The sequence below is a fragment of the Lycorma delicatula genome, chromosome 1, assembly GCF_047948215.1.
Source record: "Lycorma delicatula isolate Av1 chromosome 1, ASM4794821v1, whole genome shotgun sequence".
NCBI lineage: Eukaryota > Metazoa > Arthropoda > Insecta > Hemiptera > Fulgoridae > Lycorma > Lycorma delicatula.
The window spans coordinates 391,963,947-391,985,282 of NC_134455.1; the positions used below are offsets into that span (position 1 = coordinate 391,963,947).

The following is a 21,336-nucleotide window of genomic DNA, read 5'->3' on the forward strand; positions in this document are numbered from 1 at the left end:
TAAAACGGTGAAACTGTTTTTGATTTGTGTAAACTCAGTTTTCCTACCCTTTATTTTCACCATCAAAAATAAATCGGTTCTTGAATATTACTCTACGTTATTTCATTAATGCTGTCTTTAATACGTCATTAATGGATGGCAAATCTTCATAGAAATGATACCTGAAAAAACAAAAACGTAGTTCACGCATATGTACTTCATATTTCTTCTAATGTTTTATCGTGTCCTCTGTAAATTCGAAGGTCGCAATATTCCTGTAGCTCTGAAAACCGTGATTCGTGACGATTTGTCTAACCGTACAGCTCTGTTTTACGATGCGCACCTAGTTGTGGAAAAATCGGTTACTAGGAGAAGCGCGCAGGGTTCCGTTCTCGGTACCCTGTTGTGGAACCTGGTAATTGACGATTTCCAGATGGAGTCACGGATCAGGCTTTCATCGATGACTGTCTCCTTTCAGTTCGTAGTAATTCACAACCACAGCTAGAAAACCGGGCGCAGGCGGCCTTGTCAACCGAAGAGGACTGGATGGACACTCAAAATTTAAAGATTTCTGCGCCAAAGACGAAGTTTATGCTTCTCAAGAGTACAAATAAATTATCGTACAGTCGTAACCCCCATATTAATTAGAAAGGCTGTGTAATCAGCCGAGTTAGAGTTCATAAGGACTTAGGTGTTTTGTTTGATGAAAAGTTACTGTTTAGCAACTACATTAGCAATTAGCGGCGGACGCCGTGTCCGTGATGCACAACCACAGGAGGATTGCTCGGAAAGAATATGGGTTGACGGGCCGTCAAATGTACAGAGTGTACTGAGGGGTCTTTGAAAGCATGACCTCATACACGACGATCGGTTGGGCGCATAGATATGATATGAATAGAGCACTTGTTCAAAATTTAAGGAATGCCCAGCGCAGAGCCTTAATTGTATGCACTGGTATTTTTAAAATAACCTTCTTCGAGGCTACCACCGTATTGGGAAAGACTATTCCAATCAACTTATGGTGAAAATTCGGGCAGCCATTGGAGATTGCGAAGAGGTCGGGATGCCGAGGAGTTTGGAATACGGTTTTTAGCCGGGCCAAACCCAGAGCGGAACGGTGATCACAATGCACCAGTTCTGAATTTCGTTCAGTTGTCCATTTCACGCCTGCTGAAGAGGCTGCAGTGCCTCGCGATGGAAGCATGGCAGCTGGAATTGACTGCCCTACACTTAGGGGGGGGGGGGTCACAGACCGGGCCAACTTGAAACTTAGAGGTAAAGGGGAATATTGGCTACTCTCAAGCGGCGAATGAATGTGCGAGAGCCTCATTGTCGTATCGTGTGGGAGTTCCATGATGCGGTTGCTATGTTCAACCGACATCAGTACTTTACCTAAGGGAAAAGGCCACTACCAGTGCGGTAGGAGTTAGCTGTGTGAAGCTAATTTAGAGATATGTATGGCTGACACCCAATTAAGGCTCCAAGCGCTTTAATATCGTGGCCGGGTACTTGCTGGCATTCAGCAACCTAGCCGTGGCAGCGAATTGCTGTTTAGACGACGTAAATTTTAATTTATGGATAGCATATATATTTTTAGTAGTTGACGGGGTGCGCCTACCTATTGTAGTAAATATATGACAAGCGAGCGTTTGGAACACGTAAGCCGGTGGTGTATGGCACCGCGCTTAGTCGGCTAACGCAGTTAGGTAAGCTCTCGGAGATATTTAGGACAGTGATCGCTAAACTGTTTGGAGTCTCAGTAGTCTTTTGTGGCACAGACATTTGGTCTTACCACTTAGGGCGTCTGATTGGGGAAGTGTCGAAAGAAATGCCAAGTAAAGCAATCTAATGTTTTATTAAAATAAATAATGAAATCAAGAAAAACATTATTTCAAATGAATTCATGTTGTTTTTATGATATAGATTCTGCTCTAAGTTATGTGTTTTCTTTTTTTCCTGCAACTCATTGCGAGATTTATTATTGCACAGAGATTAAAGAGCATAGATCTTAACATGCATATTAGCTTCATTCAGTGATAAGTGACTAACGATTCATCTATTGAGTCATTCTCAAATTATTAAATAGTAAAAATTATAAAGAAAGGTACTTTAAAAAATATTTTATTACATAAACCGACTTTTATTTGATAAAAAAAAAAATAAATAAAAGAGTTCATTAAATCGTTTTTTAATGACTGGTAAAACTGTAATATTTGATAAACAATCAGGTCATACCAACCTTTTTTCAAAGGACGGAAAATATTTAACACGATAATTTACAAAATTCTTCAGGAATACAGAAAATATAATACAAAATAAAATGTTGGTAATTTCTGAATTATCAGCACAAAACTTTTTAGATTAATTTTAGTAGTTGCTGATTAGTATCCATATTGTAAACATTAATTTTTCATTACAGTTGTCAATCGATGCAAAATTGTGTGATAAAGGACGTAAAATCCACAAAGTAAGTATTCTGTCAAAAAAAAATATTTAACCTAAAGAAGAACACGTAAGACCACCGCCTAAATGTAAAAAACAGCCAGTTATAAAGTGGCTATTCTCTTCTACTAAAATGGAGATTAAACTTTAAACGAAAATTAGATAGTTTACAAAAATATTTTGGATGCGGCATACATCTATCAATGCAAAAGAAAAAACGGTGGAAATGTGCTCATGTTTTCTTTTTATTAGGCAATAGAAGTGGATGATAATAAATATTGGTACGAAAATCCCATAAAAAGAATCGTTCATTGTTCAATGGGATATACCCCATACTATTAATTTGTGTTAACGATAGAAAATTTCCTTTCCCTAAACTAAGTCATGAAGAGAACATTGGCACGATTCTTAATGAGAAATTTCATAAAGCCATGATTAATTTCTATTTCTGTTACCAGCCACAAAACATAGCTCGCTTTCATAAGATAGATAGAAAATACACTCTAAGTGTTGGAGATTCTGCGTTGGTACCATTTTGAACTATGCAGTTTGCTCAATAGGAATGAAAAATTGAAAACTCCCTGTTATTATTTAGAATTACAAAATACTTTCTTATATTAAAAACTTATGGAAAAGTCGGAAAAATTTACTTGTTTGTTGTTTTATGTATAGAGGTTTAGCTAGTTCTGGACCATATTGATTTAATTATTCACAGAAAGAGCTCACTGCCACCAGGTTTCTAGCCTAGCGGGAAATTCCTAAAATTCTTCAATATAGTTCCGCTACCTTCAACGCAGTAGACACAAACCAGGTCAAAATTGTCGCGTCATTCTTTAATAGAAGTGCCACATTTATCGTTTATGAAGACGTGTAACTCGTCGAAGATATACAATGCCATTCTGAACGTAGAAAAAAGATGTGTTTTTTTTTAAAGATATGTAAACTTTACGACAATGCAAAGGGAAAATACATCTGCTGTTAATATTGACAAGATAATATTAGAGAAAGTTCACTTTTATAATTTATTCCACGAAATAAGGAAAGACAAAGAGATATTTTATAAATATTCTATATTACTTAGATATTAACAGCTAATTTTCAAATCGTCTAATGATCATAAAAAATTAATTGAAAATAAAACACTGATAAACTACACACCACCAGAAGAGAAAATTTCATGAAATTAAAAAAAATTCGGATCCAATTTAATCAAAAAAAGTAAACAAAGGAAGATATGAAAAATAATATGCTTAAAAAAACTGCTTTATCTGATGGGAAATCCTACGACGGAAAATCCATGTAACTCTTGGAGTACTGGTAACCGTAGAACAATCATCTTATCCGATCAAAAAATCTGTGTTGGGATTCAATTTATATGAGTTTTTATAAACGCGTTAATCTTACGTTGTGTTTTCAGAACAACTGAAAGATGTACCGACTCGATTAGAAGTTCAATAGTTGCTTTGGATGCAACCGTTATCTGTACCGAAGGCGTAACATGCTATCAATTATCAACTCGTGCTCTCAATTTTAGGATTCGGATTGAAATTTCATCACTGTGGTTCAGAATAAATCTTTTTAGATTTAGACAGACTAATATCAAGAATATTAAGATTCTCCGTATAAATATTCACGCCTAAGAAATAAACCGAATAATTTGAAATATTTTTTCCAACGATTCACCGGGTTTTGCATGGTTTTTTTTCTGAACACTGGTTGACCAACACAGAAGACATTTCTGAGCAACGTAATAATAAACTTCCTGAATCATTTTATAGAATTGCATATAAAATCGGGGAATCTCAATTTCTGTTAAAGACTACCTTCTCAAAAAAGTTGAAAAATCCACATTATCATGGAAGAGATTAATATTGAATGCTGTCCAATTCAATGTTATAATCTAAAATTAATTTTATTGCTCATGCATAGATTTCCTTCTGGTACTTTTAAAACCCCAATACATACATTATTGGTAATCTTTGAAATTGTCAATAAATTGAACGCAATAATGTGTCGTGATTTTAATGTGAATTATAGAACTCTGTAACGAAGAATTATTAATTTGAAGAAGTAGGACTGAATATTTAGATCTTCCAGTCAGCTACAACAATATGTACCTCTACCACCTGCGCTGATTCTCGCCTTCCCACTATATTTACCGGCGAGGTTGTAGCTTAATAACTTGATTTTTAATAAAGCTAAAAAAACTTACGGATAGTTTTATTTCACAATCGATTATCTTTTTATTACTTCAAGCCGTTTGATTACATTTAGCATAAAAATCCAAATCAGTCGCTATCGAGTACAATGAACCTAATTAAATTCAATGCAGTATATAATGATACAAGGTCTGTTCAAAAAATACGTAGACTAACGTCATAAAACAAAATCTACTTTATTTAGAAGTTACTTGTCTGGCTCCCCTTCAAAGTACTCTCCGCCCCGACACACGGACTTATCCCAACGGTGTTTTCACTTTTGGAAACAGTCCTGGAACGCTTCTTTGGTGATGTTCTTCAGTTGCTTCGCCGCATTTGCCTCAATCTCTGGAATCGTCTAAAATATTCTTCCTTCCAAAGGCCTTTTGAGTTTGGGGAACAAGAAGAAGTCACAAGGAGCGAGTCAGGTGAGTAGGGAGGGTGAGGAAAAACAGCGATCGAGTTTTAGGCCAAAAACTCACGAGTTCTGAGGACTGAATGGACTGGAGCTGTTGTCATGATAAAAAAATTCACATTTCTGGCCTTATCCGCCGGTTAGCGTTCCGCAGATGTTTGAGAACTTCAATGAACTTCTCTGATGGTCATATGTCAATTTGCCTGAACTAGGGGGTTGATTTTTTCTACATGTGTGTCGTCAATTGACGTGGAAGGATATCCAGGACGCTCATCGTCTTCAATCGACTGACGACCATCTTTAAAACGTCCATGCCACTTAAAACATGTCACACCCTTCATAGCAACGTCGCCGTGAGCCGTCTTGAGCATATAAAAAGTTTCACTTGCAGATTTCCGAGTTTAACACAAAATTTCACAGCAACTCTTTACTCGTTAAAGTCACTAATTCTAAAATCCGCCAAACGAAAAAACACACTTCACAAACAACTGCGTAGCTAAGAAACCAATAATGATATTTACAATCAAAAATCTGCGTTGTAATCAACTGATCTGTAAGAACATGGCGACGTCAAGCGGATTTGACTGGAACCAATTGGACCCGCGCAATTCAAACGGTTTACATATTTCTGAACCGAACTCGTAAATTGATTTATAAGGCACATAAGAATTATTATAGTTTACTAAATAGAGATTTACAACACATATTTTTAATAACCAATGATTGTGTTGATTGTTGCGATATAATACATTTTATAATAAGGAAATGAAATATATATATATATATATATATATCACCCCAATGAAATATACATCATATGATTTATAGCAATGGAACGAAAGGTCACTGTTAATAAATGTCAATTTAAGAGGCATAGAAGGAAGAGAGTTAAGACAGTGATGTAACCCCATCTGCATGCACTTGTAAGACATAAAATGAACAAATAACACAGTTTTTTTTTTTTTTACATAACAAGTATAATTTTAAGGTTTTTAGCACTCAACTCACTGTGAATGTTGAGGCAAAATTAATATTTGAAAGCGTAAAATATTTAACGGCTCAGAATTATTTTGTAAATTAACATCTCTTTTCGAAACTGTTTTGCACGGAAAAAATATTATCGTGAATTTTTTATCCTAATTTTATATCAGTTCTAATTTTATCTGTTTATAATTTTTTTTTAAATTGTTTAACAGTTTTTTCTAAACTGTTATGTTATGCTCCTTCTTAAAACTGTTATGGTGAATGAAATTCACACAGAAGTGTACGTATTTAAAACAGGAAAATAAATAATCTCCCGAGTAACGGCAAACATCATGTTATACTAAAAAAAATACTTAAAAGAAATAGTCGGGTGAGGAATGTAATTTTTGATACCAGCTAGTGCGAAATTATTACAAGATATGCAGACCTGCAAATTACTCCTTCAGTTGAAGACCCGCGTAAAAATTTAGCTTTCAATCACAATGAACTCCATTTTGTATCATGATATTTCTATTGTACCCTCAGTTGCATCTTCTAACTTTTATCTAAATATTTTACAATTCATTTATATAATTTAAATAAGTAAGACAAGATAGTAATGTTTTACTTGAACCTGTTGCTCATAATATGAAAAGTCGGGTTAAGAATTGTACAGCATTTTTAAAGTCGACTAACATTCCACGTGTAAATAAATTAAAAAGTCACGAGGGTCCAATTCCAATTATTATTTGTTACTGTAAAACAACATAATACGCTTATTGTCGTATATAGGTAGTATTAAATAATAGAAATAATTCTTTAGGGATATTATATCCACCAGTAGGACTGCAGCATATTTTTTTTATTTTATTAATTATTCAATACTTGATTATTGTTTAACAGTATTAGCTGAATTATGATTTTGTGTTTTGCACTTTCCGCGATTATAAAATATTGCTCCAACTAATAATTGAAATATATTTTCTGGGACAAGTTCATATTCATGAACTCTTTAGTTGAGTTACTTTAGTTGATGATCCGATATTTTTTTCGATGATGCTTTCAATCATGCAAAATATATCTTAAATCTAGATTAAATATTTCTAGTACCTCATCTTATTACTCGTAATTTTTTTTATTTGTGCTATGTGAATATTTATATTTTAATGAAATAGTTTATTTTCATTTCGGTTACATTCTTCAATATTTCAATAAAATAAATAAAATAATTATCCTTTTTTAAAAATAAACTCGTGGAATAGACGGAATACCTGTAGAATTACTGCGCAGTGCGGGTGAGGAAGCGATTGATAGATTATACAAACTGGTGTGTAATATTTATGAAAAAGGGGAATTTCCGTCAGACTTCAAAAAAAGTGTTATAGTTATGATACCAAAGAAAGCAGGGGCAGATAAATGTGAAGAATATAGAACAATTAGCTTAACTAGTCATGCATCAAAAATCTTAACTAGAATTTTATACAGAAGAATTGAGAGGAGAGTGGAAGAAGTGTTAGGAGAAGACCAATTTGGTTTCAGGAAAAGTATAGGGACAAGGGAAGGCAATTTTAGGCCTCAGATTAATAGTAGAAGGAAGATTAAAGAAAAACAAACCAACATACTTGGCGTTTATAGACCTAGAAAAGGTTTTCGATAACGTAGATTGGAATAAAATGTTCAGCATTTTAAAAAAATTAGGGTTCAAATACAGAGATAGAAGAACAATTGCTAACATGTACAGGATCCAAACAGCAACAATAACAATTGAAAAACATAAGAAAGAAGCCGTAATAAGAAAGGGAGTCCGACAAGGATGTTCCCTATCTCCGTTACTTTTTAATCTTTACATGGAACTAGCAGTTAATGATGTTAAAGAACAATTTAGATTCGGAGTAACAGTACAAGGTGAAAAGATAAAGATGCTACGATTTGCTGATGATATAGTAATTCTAGCCGAGAGTAAAAAGGATTTAGAAGAAACAATGAACGGCATAGATGAAGTCCTACGCAAGAACTGAGGTATTTAGAAGAGGTATTGCGGCGAATAGATGAAGAAAGAAGCGTTTGGAAAAATATAGTTAAAAGAAGAGACAGACTTATAGGCCACATACTAAGGCATCCTGGAATAGTCGCTTTAATATTGGAAGGATAGGTAGAAGGGAAAAATTGTGTAGGTAGGCCACGTTTGGAGTATGTAAAACAAATTGTTGGGGATGTAGGATGTAGAGGGTATTCTGAAATGAAACGACTAGCACTAGATAGGGAATCTTGGAGAGCTGCATCAAACCAGTCATATGACTGAAGACAAAAAAAAAAAAAAATAAACAATTAATAAGAGTTCAAACAATAAATATGTGTTCTTTTCTTGGAAAATATGAGTGAGGAAAACTGGAAACACTAGAAAAGTACTGCAGCATTCTTCAGCATAATATTCTAGTGAGCAGGATTATAATGATGAGGATGAGCTAAGGAATTGGAAAATTTAAGCATTAATTTCTATTCTGCAAAGAATTTTTTTCAAATTTTGGCCAATGAGCCTGAATTGAAAATGAGTAAATTTTTTTATAGCCTACATTATTTTATTACAGGAATTTAAAAAGTGCGTTTAACCGTGTAAAAGTTTCCTTCTTCACACGGTGAGTAAACATAGTTACTTATTTATTCGTAATCTAATTATACAATATTTACTCTAAACATATTTTAAAAAAGAATTTTTTAGTTTTATTTTTTAAAATATTAAGTGGTTTGCTAACAACTATTTTACTACGTAACAAGGATTATGTAGCCCAATCTTACTAGGAAAATTACTGAGTCCCATATTGAAAACGTTTGCACCAGCAGAGGATCCACGATTCTTTCTTAGGTTTTAGGTCTTTGATGTTAAGTATTATTGGTAAAAGACAATGTAGAAGAAGAAATACAGATTTTCGTTTTAAATTAACATTAAATATAGACTTAATAATGATAATGAATTAAATTTGTTTATTGTACGGGGATTTCTGTAAAATTTGTTTACCAGAAGATAGTTTCAAGATGCACTTTATACAATGGATTGAATTGAATTGGCAGAAACCGTACATTTGAAGCTTATGATATCAGGAATTGGTGAAAAAATTATTAGTTTGAAGTATTTCTTTCAACTTGGCTATTTATATCTTTAAGAATGGATTAAAATATTCCAGAAATCTACACATTAAATTATAGTAACTCTTAAATTGTATTTATATTTAAAATTGTTTTTATACACAATTTGTAGTTTACATATGTAGAATAAAAGGTGTAAATTGAAAATAAATTTAAAATGTGGTCTTCTATTAAGTAAATAGTCACCAACGTATTTCCCAGAAACAGAAAGTTTATCCTATTTCATTCAAAGGTATGAAATTTATTTATAAATCCGAATAATTTACATGTAGTATAAACAAAACAATTTTAAATATTTTTTACGACAGACAAATATGCAAAAATTCCTGATATAAATCTTGAAAGCCTCAAAAATTAAGAAAAAGCTCTTGAATAAAAAATAAATAAAACAAATATTTATAGTGGAAAACTAAATAGAAAAAAATCTAGTAATTCTTACAACCAAACGTTTGAACTAAAAAAGATAAAAAATTATAAAAACCTCCGATTTAAATGACAGTACGTATCAACTGGTTTACGTTCACACACAGATGTGCTTCCTAGTAAACATCAGCGCTGATAACACATTCGTGAATGTTTGGTTATAGGCTGTTATCAGAATTCAAACTTTTGAAAAATAAGTTTAAATGGAGTACAGATTCGGTTGCTTAATTTACCTAAAACACTGGCTGCAGGCGAGTTTGATTGATCATAGGCTTATAACCTATGAGATGGCTTCCGGTGGCGGTCTATCAGCTCCAGATTCGGGTCGCGATAACCTATGGTACCTGGATCAGGACAGGCTACGGCAAGAGTGTGCGGCTGCCTTACAGGGGTTGGAATGGCGCATGGAGCACAGGGAAGTATGTTCAACAGCTAGGCCTTATATGTGATTCGAAAGACAGGGGATCCGGTTAGGATCCGCCCCCCCCCCTTCCGCAGACCGCTAATGCCCACAAACTACGGCCCCAGGGATCGCGAGATCCACTTCAGCAGTTGGTGAAAGCCACACGATTGTGGTGAAAGCGGCCTGGAAGACCTACGCTGACTTGTTTCAAAGGATGAAGGAGACTGTATCGCAAGAGGAGGCCTGTGAGGTTTTGTCGATAAGGAAAGGAGTTAATGGAGAGCTGTATATCAGTATCAAAGAAGTGTAGAAGGCAGAGGAGGAGGAATTGAAGAGCACTCTGCATAGTAACGTGGCCGGCCTCCAAGTTGATAATTAATCAAAAAGGAGGTAGGACGGCGGTTGTCCACGTACATGGACATCAAGATGAAGATCTCTGAACAAGAAATTCATCAGCAATGGCGAAAGCAGTTGGAGAGGCAGAGGATTTTAAGATCACGTTGGTGCTCCCGGCGAATGACTAAACTAAAAACGCCACGGTTATCAGAAGCCCACATGCGCAAAGACGTTGACGGACGAATAAACTAAGATAGGGTGGGTACACTGATATTGACCGTGGGTCTACAGTGTATGATATATAAACTCTGTTGTACGGTGACCTTTGGCTGACTTGCAATTTAAATTACCTGAAATACCACATAGAATATTTTTAACATGTGCTGCATATAAAATCAGTGATTCTATGCGCATTACCAATCATAACTTTATTCATATTTTTAATTTGTTAAAAATACCAAGAATCGAGTAATTTCTGATCAGGACAGATTTAATATTTGCTACTAAAATTTTTAGTAATAATTTTGACTAACCTAATTTATTGCAGTTTTTTAACTTTCATATTAACTACATTGCTTGGTATAATTTTCAAAATTTTCATGGTTCAATCAATTCACATTGATTATCTATTACTATGCCACCTTTACCTTTTCCTGTTTAACATCCGGTAACTACCGTTTAGATAATTCTTCAGAGGATGAATGAGGATGATATGTATGAGTGTGAATGAAGTGTAGTCTTGTACATTCTCAGTTCGACCATTCCTGAGATGTATGGTTAATTGAAACCCAACCACCAAAGAACACCGGTATCCACGATCTAGTATTCAAGTCCGTGTAAAAATAGCTGGCTTTACTAGGACTTGAACGCTGGAACTCTCGACTTCCAAGCAAGTACATTGAAAGATTATTAAACTACAACGAAGCCAAGGTAAGATTTCAATTCCAAAATCTAGCAACTTGAACTGAAAAATCCAAACAAAATAATTAAATCAAAACAGACAAAATCAGCTAGAAATTAAATAATAAGGTAGCAAGGGATAATTTTACTGCAGAACTGCTGAAGAGAACATGCTAGAAGAGATATGGAAAACTGAAAAATCCCTCAAGATTGAAAAAATGCATTAATACATCGACTATACAAATAAGCAGATGAAACAGAACTAAATAAAGACAAAAGTATTTCCCTGTTACCTCTGACAAACAAAATACTTTCAAAATATTGCTGAATTAATCAAATACTTAACAACTAGGAGAATACAGAGAAGGATTCAGAAAAGTAAGATCATGTGCAGAACAAATCTCAAACCTTAAAACAATAATAAGGAGAAAAATGACAAGCCATAAAAATTAAGCAACTGTCTTAGTAGATTTCAAAAAGAAATACAACTCAATCTTCCACTTCCTTATTTAATATGCTAGAAGAATTTGGTATGGATCCCAACACAATTGTATGACCATAACCTTACCGATGAGGATGTCTTTTCCATCATTAGAGAACAGAACACTGATTTGGATGAAGCCGCCATCCACAAAGACTAGAGGCTGCTCTTTAAGAAGTGTAAGCGAGATACCCAGAAATATTCCGGAGTTTTTGAAGTGGGTTCTGGCCTCTTTAAAAAACTTACTTCTGCAGGCAGATTGATTATCGATTTTTTGTCCTGCTGAGGAAAAGAATACGTTGATGTTCAAAGATGTTTCAAGTGCTGCAGATGTGATCACGGGAATAAATTTTCTAAGTTTGCTTTTGTGTGTGCGCATTGTGGTGATGAGGGTCACAAGCGTGATGAATGTTTGCATAGGTCCGAGGCTCCGGCCTATGAGAATGTAAATGATTGCACAAAAATCATGAGCAACCAATTGTTAGTGAAAAGTGTGGCTGTTCAAAAAATCCGTTGAGGTGTCCTTCGATTCCTTATATGGTTAGGTTCGGTCAACTTAATGCCCAGGGTCCTTATGTAGTTCAGGTTGAGTTATGAGGTTGTAGAGACACAGAGCCATATTTCATATGGGTGCTTCTGCAGCACCCATAAGTAATTAGGGGTGATCTGCTAGGCATTCACAGCTGGAAAAGGTTTTGTGTAGGGCATACCTGTATGTCTGCTATTCTGTGCAGGAAGTCGCTTGATATTGTCTTTATATGGCAGGTTTCTGACGCGCATCATGTTGTGGTCAGACTTGCCATTCTCGGACAAAACATTCCAGTTGGTAGTTCATATTTCCATTTTTTTTTTTTGTCTTCAGTCATTTGACTGGTTTGATGCAGCTCTCCAAGATTCCCTATCTAGTGCTAGTCGTTTCATTTCAGTATACCCTCTACATCCTACATCCCCAACAATTTGTTTTACATACTCCAAACGTGACCTGCCTACACAATTTTTCCCTTCTACCTGTCCTTCCAATATTAAAGCGACTATTCCAGGATGCCTTAGTATGTGGCCTATAAGTCTGTCTCTTCTTTTAACTATATTTTTCCAAATGCTTCTTTCTTCATCTATTTGCCGCAATACCTCTTCATTTGTCACTTTATCCACCCATCTGATTTTTAACATTCTCCTATAGCACCACATTTCAAAAGCTTCTAATCTTTTCTTCTCAGATACTCCGATTGTCCAAGTTTCACTTCCATATAAAGCGACACTCCAAACATACACTTTCAAAAATCTTTTCCTGAGATTTAAATTAATTTATGATGTAAACAAATTATATTTCTTACTGAAGGCTCGTTTAGCTTGTGCTATCCGGCATTTTATATCGCTCCTGCTTCGTCCATCTTCAGTAATTTTACTTCCCAAATAACAAAATTCTTCTACCTCCATAATCTTTTCTCCTCCTATTTTCACATTCAGTGGTCCATCTTTGTTATTTCTACTAAATTTCATTACTTTTGTTTTGTTCTTGTTTATTTTCATGCGATAGTTCTTGCGTAGGATTCATCTATGCCGTTCATTGTTTCTTCTAATTCCTTTTTACTCTCGGCTAGAATTACTATATCATCAGCAAATCGTAGCATCTTTATCTTTTCACCTTGTACTGTTACTCCGAATCTAAATTGTTCTTTAACATCATTAACTGCTAGTTCCATGTAAAGATTAAAAAGTAACGGAGATAGGGAACATCCTTGTCGGACTCTCTTTCTTATTACGACTTCTTTCTTATGTTCTTCAATTGTTATTGTTGCTGTTTGGTTCCTGTACATGTTAGCAATTGTTCTTCTATCTCTGTATTTGAACCCTAATTTTTTTAAAATGCTGAACAATTTATTCCAGTCTACGTTATCGAATGCCTTTTCTAGGTCTATAAACGCCAAGTATGTTGGTTTGTTTTTCTTTAATCTTCCTTCTACTATTAATCTGAGGCCTAAAATTGCTTCTCTTGTCCCTATACTTTTCCTGAAACCAAATTGGTCTTCTCTTAACACTTCTTCCACTCTCCTCTCAATTCTTCTGTATAAAATTCTATTTAAGATTTTTGATGCATGACTAGTTAAACTAATTGTTCTATATTCATCACATTTATCTGCCCCTGCTTTCTTTGGTATCATAACTATAACACTTTTTTTGAAGTCTGACGGAAATTCCCCTTTTTCATAAATATTACACACCAGTTTGTATAATCTATCAATCGCTTCCTCACCTGCACTGCGCAGTAATTCTAGAGGTATTCCGTCTACCCTTTCTGCCAATTAATTCTTTTAATGCTCTCTTAAATTCAGATCTCAGTATTGTTTCTCCCATTTCATCCTCCTCAACTTCCTCTTCTTCCTCTATAACACCATTTTCTAATTCATTTCCTCCGTATATCTCTTCAATATATTCCACCCATCTATCGACTTTACCTTTCGTATTATATATTGGTGTACCATCTTTGTTTATCACATTAACAGATTTTAATTTATGTACCCCAAAATTTTCCTTAACTTTCCTGTATGCTCCGTCTATTTTACCAATGTTCATTTTTCTTTCCACTTCTGAACACTTTTCTTTAATCCACTCTTCTTTCGCCAGTTTGAACTTCCTATTTGTAGCATTTCTTAATTGCCGATAGTTCCTTTTACTTTCTTCATCATTAGCATTCTTATATTTTCTACGTTCATCCATCAGCTGCAATATATCGTCTGAAACCCAAGGTTTTCTACCAGTTCTCTTTATTCCGCCTAAGTTTGCTTCTGCTGATTTAAGAATTTCCTTTTTAACATTCTCCCATTCTTCTTCAACATTTTCTACCTTATCTTTTTTACTCAGACCTCTTGCGATCTCCTCCTCGAAAATCTTCTTTACCTCCTCTTCCTCAAGCTTCTCTAAATTCCACCGATTCATCTGACAACTTTTCTTCAGGTTTTTAAACCCCAATCTACATTTCATTATCACCAAATTATGGTCGCTATCAATGTCTGCTCCAGGGTAAGTTTTGCAGTCAACGAGTTGATTTCTAAATCTTTGCTTAACCATGATATAATCTATCTGATACCTTGCAGTATCGCCTGGCTTTTTCCAAGTGTATATTCTTCTATTTTGATTTTTAAATTGGGTGTTGGCAATTACTAAATTATACTTCGTGCAAAACTCTATAAGTCGGTCCCCTCTTTCATTCCTTTTGCCCAGCCCGTATTCACCAACTATATTTCCTTCCTTTCTTTTTCCAATGCTTGCATTTCAATCTCCAACTATTATTAAATTTTCATCTCCTTTAACGTGTTTAATTGCTTCATCAATCTCTTCGTATACACACTCTACCTCATCATCATCATGGGCGCTTGTAGGCATATAAACGTTAACAATCGTTGTCGGTTTAGGTTTTGATTTTATCCTTATTACAATGATTCTATCGCTATGCGTTTTGAAATACTCCACTCTCATCCCTATCTTCTTGTTCATCACGAAACCTACTCCTGCCTGCCCATTATTTGACGCTGAGTTAATTACTCTAAAATCACCTGAGCAAAAGTCGCCTTCCTCTTCCCACCGAACCTCACTATTTCCTACTATATCCACATTCACCCTATCCATTTCCCTTTTTAAATTTTCTAGCCTACCAACCTTTTTTAAGCTTCTAACATTCCACGCTCCGACTCGTAGAATGTTATTTTTTAATTTTCTGGTGACCCCTTCCTTAGTAGTCCCCACCCGGAGATCCGAACGGGGGACTATTTTACCTCCGGAATATTTTACCAAGGAAGGCGCCTCCATTATTGCTATGTGAAAATGCAGAGAGCCACATTTTCTTGGAAAAAAAGCAGCTGTAGTTTTCCATTGCTTTCAGCTGCGCAGTACTCAGAGGACTGAGTAATGTTGATACGGCCGTTTAAGTCATTGTGACTCACGCCCCTAACAACTACTGAAAGAGCTGCTGACCTCTTTCAGGAATCATTCCTTAGTCTGGCTCTCAACAGATACCTCTCCGATATGGTTGCACCTTCGGTCCAGCTACTCTGTATCCCTGAGCACTCAAGCCCCCTCACCAACGGCAAGGTCTCATGATTCATAGAGGAGGATATTTCCAATACGTGGATCCAACTAAGGAATATTTAGCGAGTTGGGATAGGATCATTCGTACTGTGAGTAATGGTCCAATCCTTATCGGTAACGATCTTAATGCGAAGTCGCTTTTCTGGCAAATTGGGATCACTGGTGATGGCGGTGACTTAATTGTAAGTTTCATAAAGGAGAAAAAGTTTGAGCTCTTTAATGTTGCAGACCAGTTAGCTACTTACGTCGATATGGTTGACAAACGAAGAGCCATTTCAGGTAGAAATATTGATATTATCATTGGTAGAGAAATCGCTGGCAGGATCTTTCATTAGTCTGTGTTCGATGACTGTTCTAGCAATCGTTGATTGATAATTCTTGAAATAGCGGATGAGCTACGCGATGGGCCATAACGGATACTTTACTGCATAGAATGGCGGACTGGCCGAAATTCTCCTCATTGTTGGATTCCAGACAGGAAATTTGTTCTCGAGTCCTTCACGGCATGCCATTGGATGTCCTGGCAGAAGATTTAACTCTGCGATAGTTACGGCGGCTGAAGCTGCCATTATTAAAGGCACTGGCCAGGAACGTATACCTCGTTGGTGTTCTCAGAATCTGATAGCAATGAAGAAGTTTGTGAATCGACAGAAAGGCTGCGCAACGAGAGGGTGATCACGATTGGGGTGCGGCTCTCACCACAGAAGGAGGGCAAGGGATTTTCATAGCATTAGATCCTGCTAGCAATTCCTAGCGTTCCTTCGGTCAGGAATTAGGGAATAGAGATCCTTGGAGCATTGTGATCGGTTCTTTAGTCATAAGCGCAGGAAAAATATTCTCTTGTCAGCTTTGTCGACCCGCGAAGGAGTGACAATTAATAAAAACCGAATCCTTAATATTTTGCTGAATGATTTGTTCCCGGTGACACTATAGTGGGTGAGATTTCATACATTTGGCGTGTCAGACGGGAAGTCGCGAGGCAGAAGTGCGACAGGTGATCTGCAGTTTGGCACGGCACAAGGCTCCCGAATATGATTGTATCGCAGTGGAGCTTTTCATTCGAGCGTTACCAGTAGTTTTTGGTCCTCTACCTAGAATGTATGATAGGGTGATCTTCGCCCGCTACTTTCCCGCGTGTTAGAAGTGTAGAGACTTGGTATTGTTGTTCAAATTTGGCGACAAAGATGCTACTGTTAGTTCTTCTTACCGTCCAATAATGTACTTGCCTGTGATTGCGTATTAATGTTAATGTTCATTGACCATTTACTAATAAAAAACCAGTATGGTTTCCGACTGGGAAAGAGCACTGAAAATTCCAAAAAAAGGGTGATGAATATAGCTTCCTCTACATCATGCACATATGTATAGCGATTTTTCTGGACATATCTGCGACATTTAATAACGTATGGTAGTCCTCTGCCACGTTTCATATGCAGAAGCGTAAATGTACACGAAATTAATTAGTGCTCTCAAATTATTTCACCTAACTAATAAGGGGCCGTTTCCCTGCGTGATGGCGGCTTAGACGTTCGCAAGATCTTAACTACAGGATGCCCTCAAGGCAATGACCTGAGTCCCCTTCTTTGGATTATAGGATTCTATTCCATTTTGCGCTTGACGTTGCCATGTGGTTGACCTCCCCATTCGGTACGATACGCCTCAAAATTAACTGCGTGTTCATTTCCCCTTGATGAGGGAATGGGTGTTAAAGTATCCTTAAAGAAAAGTTTCAGTTTACGGAACATCTATAGTATGTAGCAATAAAGGCTGCTGATGCTTTTCATGGAATCCTTAGTCATTCCTCCCGATTGGGGGTTGAATTACTGTACCACGAGTATCCTTTACAAAAGTGTCAGAGAAGCTATTATGCTGTATGCTGCGCCTGTTTGGGCTCAACCCACGGTTTTTAGGTATTGCGCGAACATTTTGCCACGGGCCCAAGGACTCCTCTTGCTGGTTGATTTAGACGGTTACAGTAAAGTCTCGCGGGAGGCAGTCCTTGTTATAGCCGGTGTCAAATTAATATATATCTTGGCTAATGAACATAAGGAACGCTACATTTCCAAAGTACGTAACATATTGACGTTAGAAAGAAAGAGGAGTTTGAAGATCGGGGCTTTGCGTATTGGCAGGTTCGGTGGGACGAATCCCTCACAGGTCGATACACGCATGGTATATTTCCTATAGTGCCTGATTTAGGTGTGATTATAAGGGTTTCCCCAATCGATATATCACACAGTTTCTCAAGGCATGGTTCCTTTCGGGCAAGTATGGCTTGGTATAGTTTGATGGATTTGAGACAATGCCCAGATTGTGGGACTGATGATATAATGAACAACCTCTTCTACATCTGCCCCCGATTTGAGGTCGAACGTTCACGAGCTGTTAGGGAACTTGAGTGAATACATTCCTTTCCGGAACTCTGTATTAACTGGATAATCCGTGACGAGTGGTCTATAGTGGCTGAGCTTCTTCGCGCCCATGCGGTTATGCAGGTCTGCAGAGAAAGTTTAATCGAGATATTTCATCGTAATAAAATCCCAGGTGACTAGGGTTCCGCCCTAAGCATTAGATTAATTGGATACAGTCTCATTGGCATCGTACCACGTGTATATTGGTATTGTTAGTGTTTCGATTTGGGTCTACCGCCGGCGGCGGTGACCGCGCTGCCGGGATATGGTAGCCCATGTGACCGGAAGCGTAGCTTTGTTCCGTCGGCGGCAGTCCTGATTGTGACTTGGCAATGCCACGCGAGACTCCATAATAGGACCGGGAGGGTATGCGGGATTTTTTCCGCGGACCGGAATAGAGTTACTTTCCCCTTGTTAGGTGACCGAATTTGGCCAACTGATTTGGGTGTAGGTCTGAATTTCTATTTTGTGAAACAAGAATTTGAATTGGTATGAGTGTAGCGCTGATTTAAATTACAACTCGTTCGTTATCTGAGGTATTCAAAGTCACGAACGGTGTTGTCAAATTTACACTAGGCGCGGGGTCCACGGTTCCGCGGTCTCCGTCAGTTAGTTTGAAGCAATCATGTTAGGTTGGATGTGAAAATTTCCGTTCAGGAAACGGCCAGCGCACAGAAGTGAGCATTGCGAATTAGCAATAGCATGCGCGTTGTGTGGTACGGATGGCCACCTACGTAGGAGGTGTCCGACCACAAGTGAGTTTTTTGCTATTTAATTCCGACCGAAAATGGTGAGCTATAGACTTCTGCTGGGAGGTGGCTAAGCGAGAGGGAGTAGATATTGTTGTGATATCAGATCCCAACGACATTGGAGGAGGAGACTTCAGTGATTGATGAATCGTGCATCCAAGTCTGCTATTAGTCTCCTTTAAGTCAGGGTACCATTCGTCGGCTATGGAGAAGGAAGCCCTTTGTTTGGGCTGACCTTGCTTGCTTGGTAGTGTTCAGCTCCTACCACTTGCCCAACACCGGGATTGATGACTGCAGAGTTTGTAGACAGTTTGGTGAAGGAGATAGCCAAGTGTAGTGGTTGACCTTAGTGAGCGCATGAACGCGCTGGGCCTAGGTTGTACTAACGGAGAAAGATAATTTATGCGGAGTCGCGTTCAGCTGTTGATCTGGCATTTGTCACCGAGGAACATATCACTGACTACTAGAATGTACTGTAGGAGGAGAGCCTGTCGAACTATTTGATGAGTTCAGGTTTGATTCCCGAGCAAGGCAACGAATTGAAACCTCTAGAGAAGTTGGCCTAATCCAAGACCGGCTATGTAGCTTTAGGATCATCCTCTATGTAGCAAAGAGAACTAAACGGCATTTTGTCGGGGTCAAATCCGCAGAGTTCCTGATGGTGGTAGTGGCTGATGAATGTAGACTCTTTAGCGTGACATATATGCGACTGCAACGGAGGAACGTTTGCTGGGGGAGCACGGAGTTAAAAAGCTGCTCTCGTGTCGACAATAAACGGGATTAAGAAACGGTGTGGGAGGAATCTGTGTGAACAGATTTACGAGGATCTGTGGAGTAAAGCATTCCAAATTGTTACTAAGCGGTTCGGTAGATCATTGCCTGTACTACCGGGAAGAGCATGTGCTAACTGGTGTTACGGCACTCTTGCCGCTCGGAGAAACCCGATCTAGGGAAAGAATTGTGGCTGATCACATCCCGTCTTTCAGAATTGAAGAGCTTATCTGGGCTACAGGCGGATGAAGTAGCACAATAGCCTGGTCCAGATGGAGCAACTTGTATATAAGGATTGGCAACTTGTATATAGGCTGGGGGATAACGAGCTGTGGTTCCGGTCTAGGCGTAGAGTGTTCCAGGACTCTGTCTTGGGACACTCTGGAACGTGGTCTATGACGAGGTACTTTGGCTACGTTACACGGGATTCTCACGGTGACTCCCTTTGTCTACGCTGATGAATTGGCCCTTGTGGTGGTGGGGAAGTCTATTGAGAGGATGGCAAACGCTGCGAATGCAGCTATTGATAAAATTGGAAGATTGATGACGGAAAAAGGTTTGCAGCTGTCCCGAGGAAAATATGTAATCGTATCTCTAGCTGGGAGACGGGTGCTAGCCTCAATTGCGATCAAAATAGAGGGAGAGGTGGTCCAGTCGCGGAAATCCACCAAGTACCTGAGAATTTGGCTGGAGCACAAGCAATATTTAACCCACTTTGGGAAAGAGATTAGCGAGAAGGCGGGACGAGTTGTCCAGCGTCTGGCAAGGTTACTCTCGAACATCGGGGTATCACGAGCATCGAAAAGAAGGCTGTATGCACACGTGGTCAGTGTAGACACATGGTCCATGTTAGATTTTTCTAACATTGACCATTTTTCTATTGACCAACATTTTTCAATGGCTTTCCGCCGTGGAAGAGGACCATGGCCGTAAGACGCAACAGGTGGATCCCAAAGAGGTACGGCGTCGCATGACCCTCAAAGTGGCATGAGCATATGGCTAGGTGTAGACAGAAGCGGTAATGGTGATCACGAAGCAGCAACCTCTTCAGCAGCTGCCAGATGCTCGAGTGTTGGGGCACCGGGGAGTGCCCAATGGGGACATATATGAGACCACGTTCAAGATTGTCAAGCTAGGTGGAATACGTCCACCAAGGGTAGGTGAACGCACCAACTTATCGCGGATGTAAAGCCGTGGTCCGGTCGGAGATTGGTTATTTAAACTACAGGCTCAGGCAATTCTTGACTTGCCACGTGATCTTCCACGCCTTCCTGTATTGCAATAGGAGGACGGATCTTCATTCTCCCCTTACTGTGGCTACCCGGATACCCCGGAACACGAGGTGTTCTGGCGCGCACAGTGGGATGAATACCGCCTAGCTTGCTCGGCGATTACCGGACCGCTCAGCTAGGAGAATATCAACGACACCATGTTACTGAGCTCCAAGTTTTTTATGCCCTCGAAGGTTTAGTAGCGAGGGTTCTTCAGGAGAAGGGTCGGGGTGCTCAGGAATGAGGGACAGGACAGCTCTCTGCACAGCTGCCGATCGCACGTGCTTTCACGAATGGGCGGTAGCGATGAGTCTTCAAGACTCTCGCACACCCGAGCGGAGAAGACCGAATTCTGGCGGGGATG

General features: G+C 38.1%; 2 protein-coding genes across 7 annotated transcripts in view; one reads left to right on the top strand and one right to left on the bottom strand.

Moving 5' to 3' along the window:
• The window catches only part of LOC142317360 (uncharacterized), a 418,387-nt gene that overhangs the window by 187,056 nt on the left and 209,995 nt on the right, over positions 1-21,336 (bottom strand). The window lies entirely within an intron of this gene.
• The window catches only part of LOC142317363 (uncharacterized), a 427,416-nt gene that overhangs the window by 2,999 nt on the left and 403,081 nt on the right, over positions 1-21,336 (top strand). For 3 of the 6 annotated variants that reach the window (XM_075353861.1, XM_075353864.1, XM_075353863.1), the window contains exons 3-4: positions 2,399-2,446; positions 8,586-8,633. The exons of 1 other annotated variant lie outside the window; for it this stretch is intronic. In XM_075353861.1, coding sequence (XP_075209976.1) covers positions 2,399-2,446; positions 8,586-8,633 — 96 coding nt within the window. The remainder of the gene's footprint in view (positions 1-2,398; positions 2,447-8,585; positions 8,634-21,336) is intronic. 2 more of the 6 variants (XM_075353865.1, XM_075353866.1) reach the window with 1 other exon arrangement.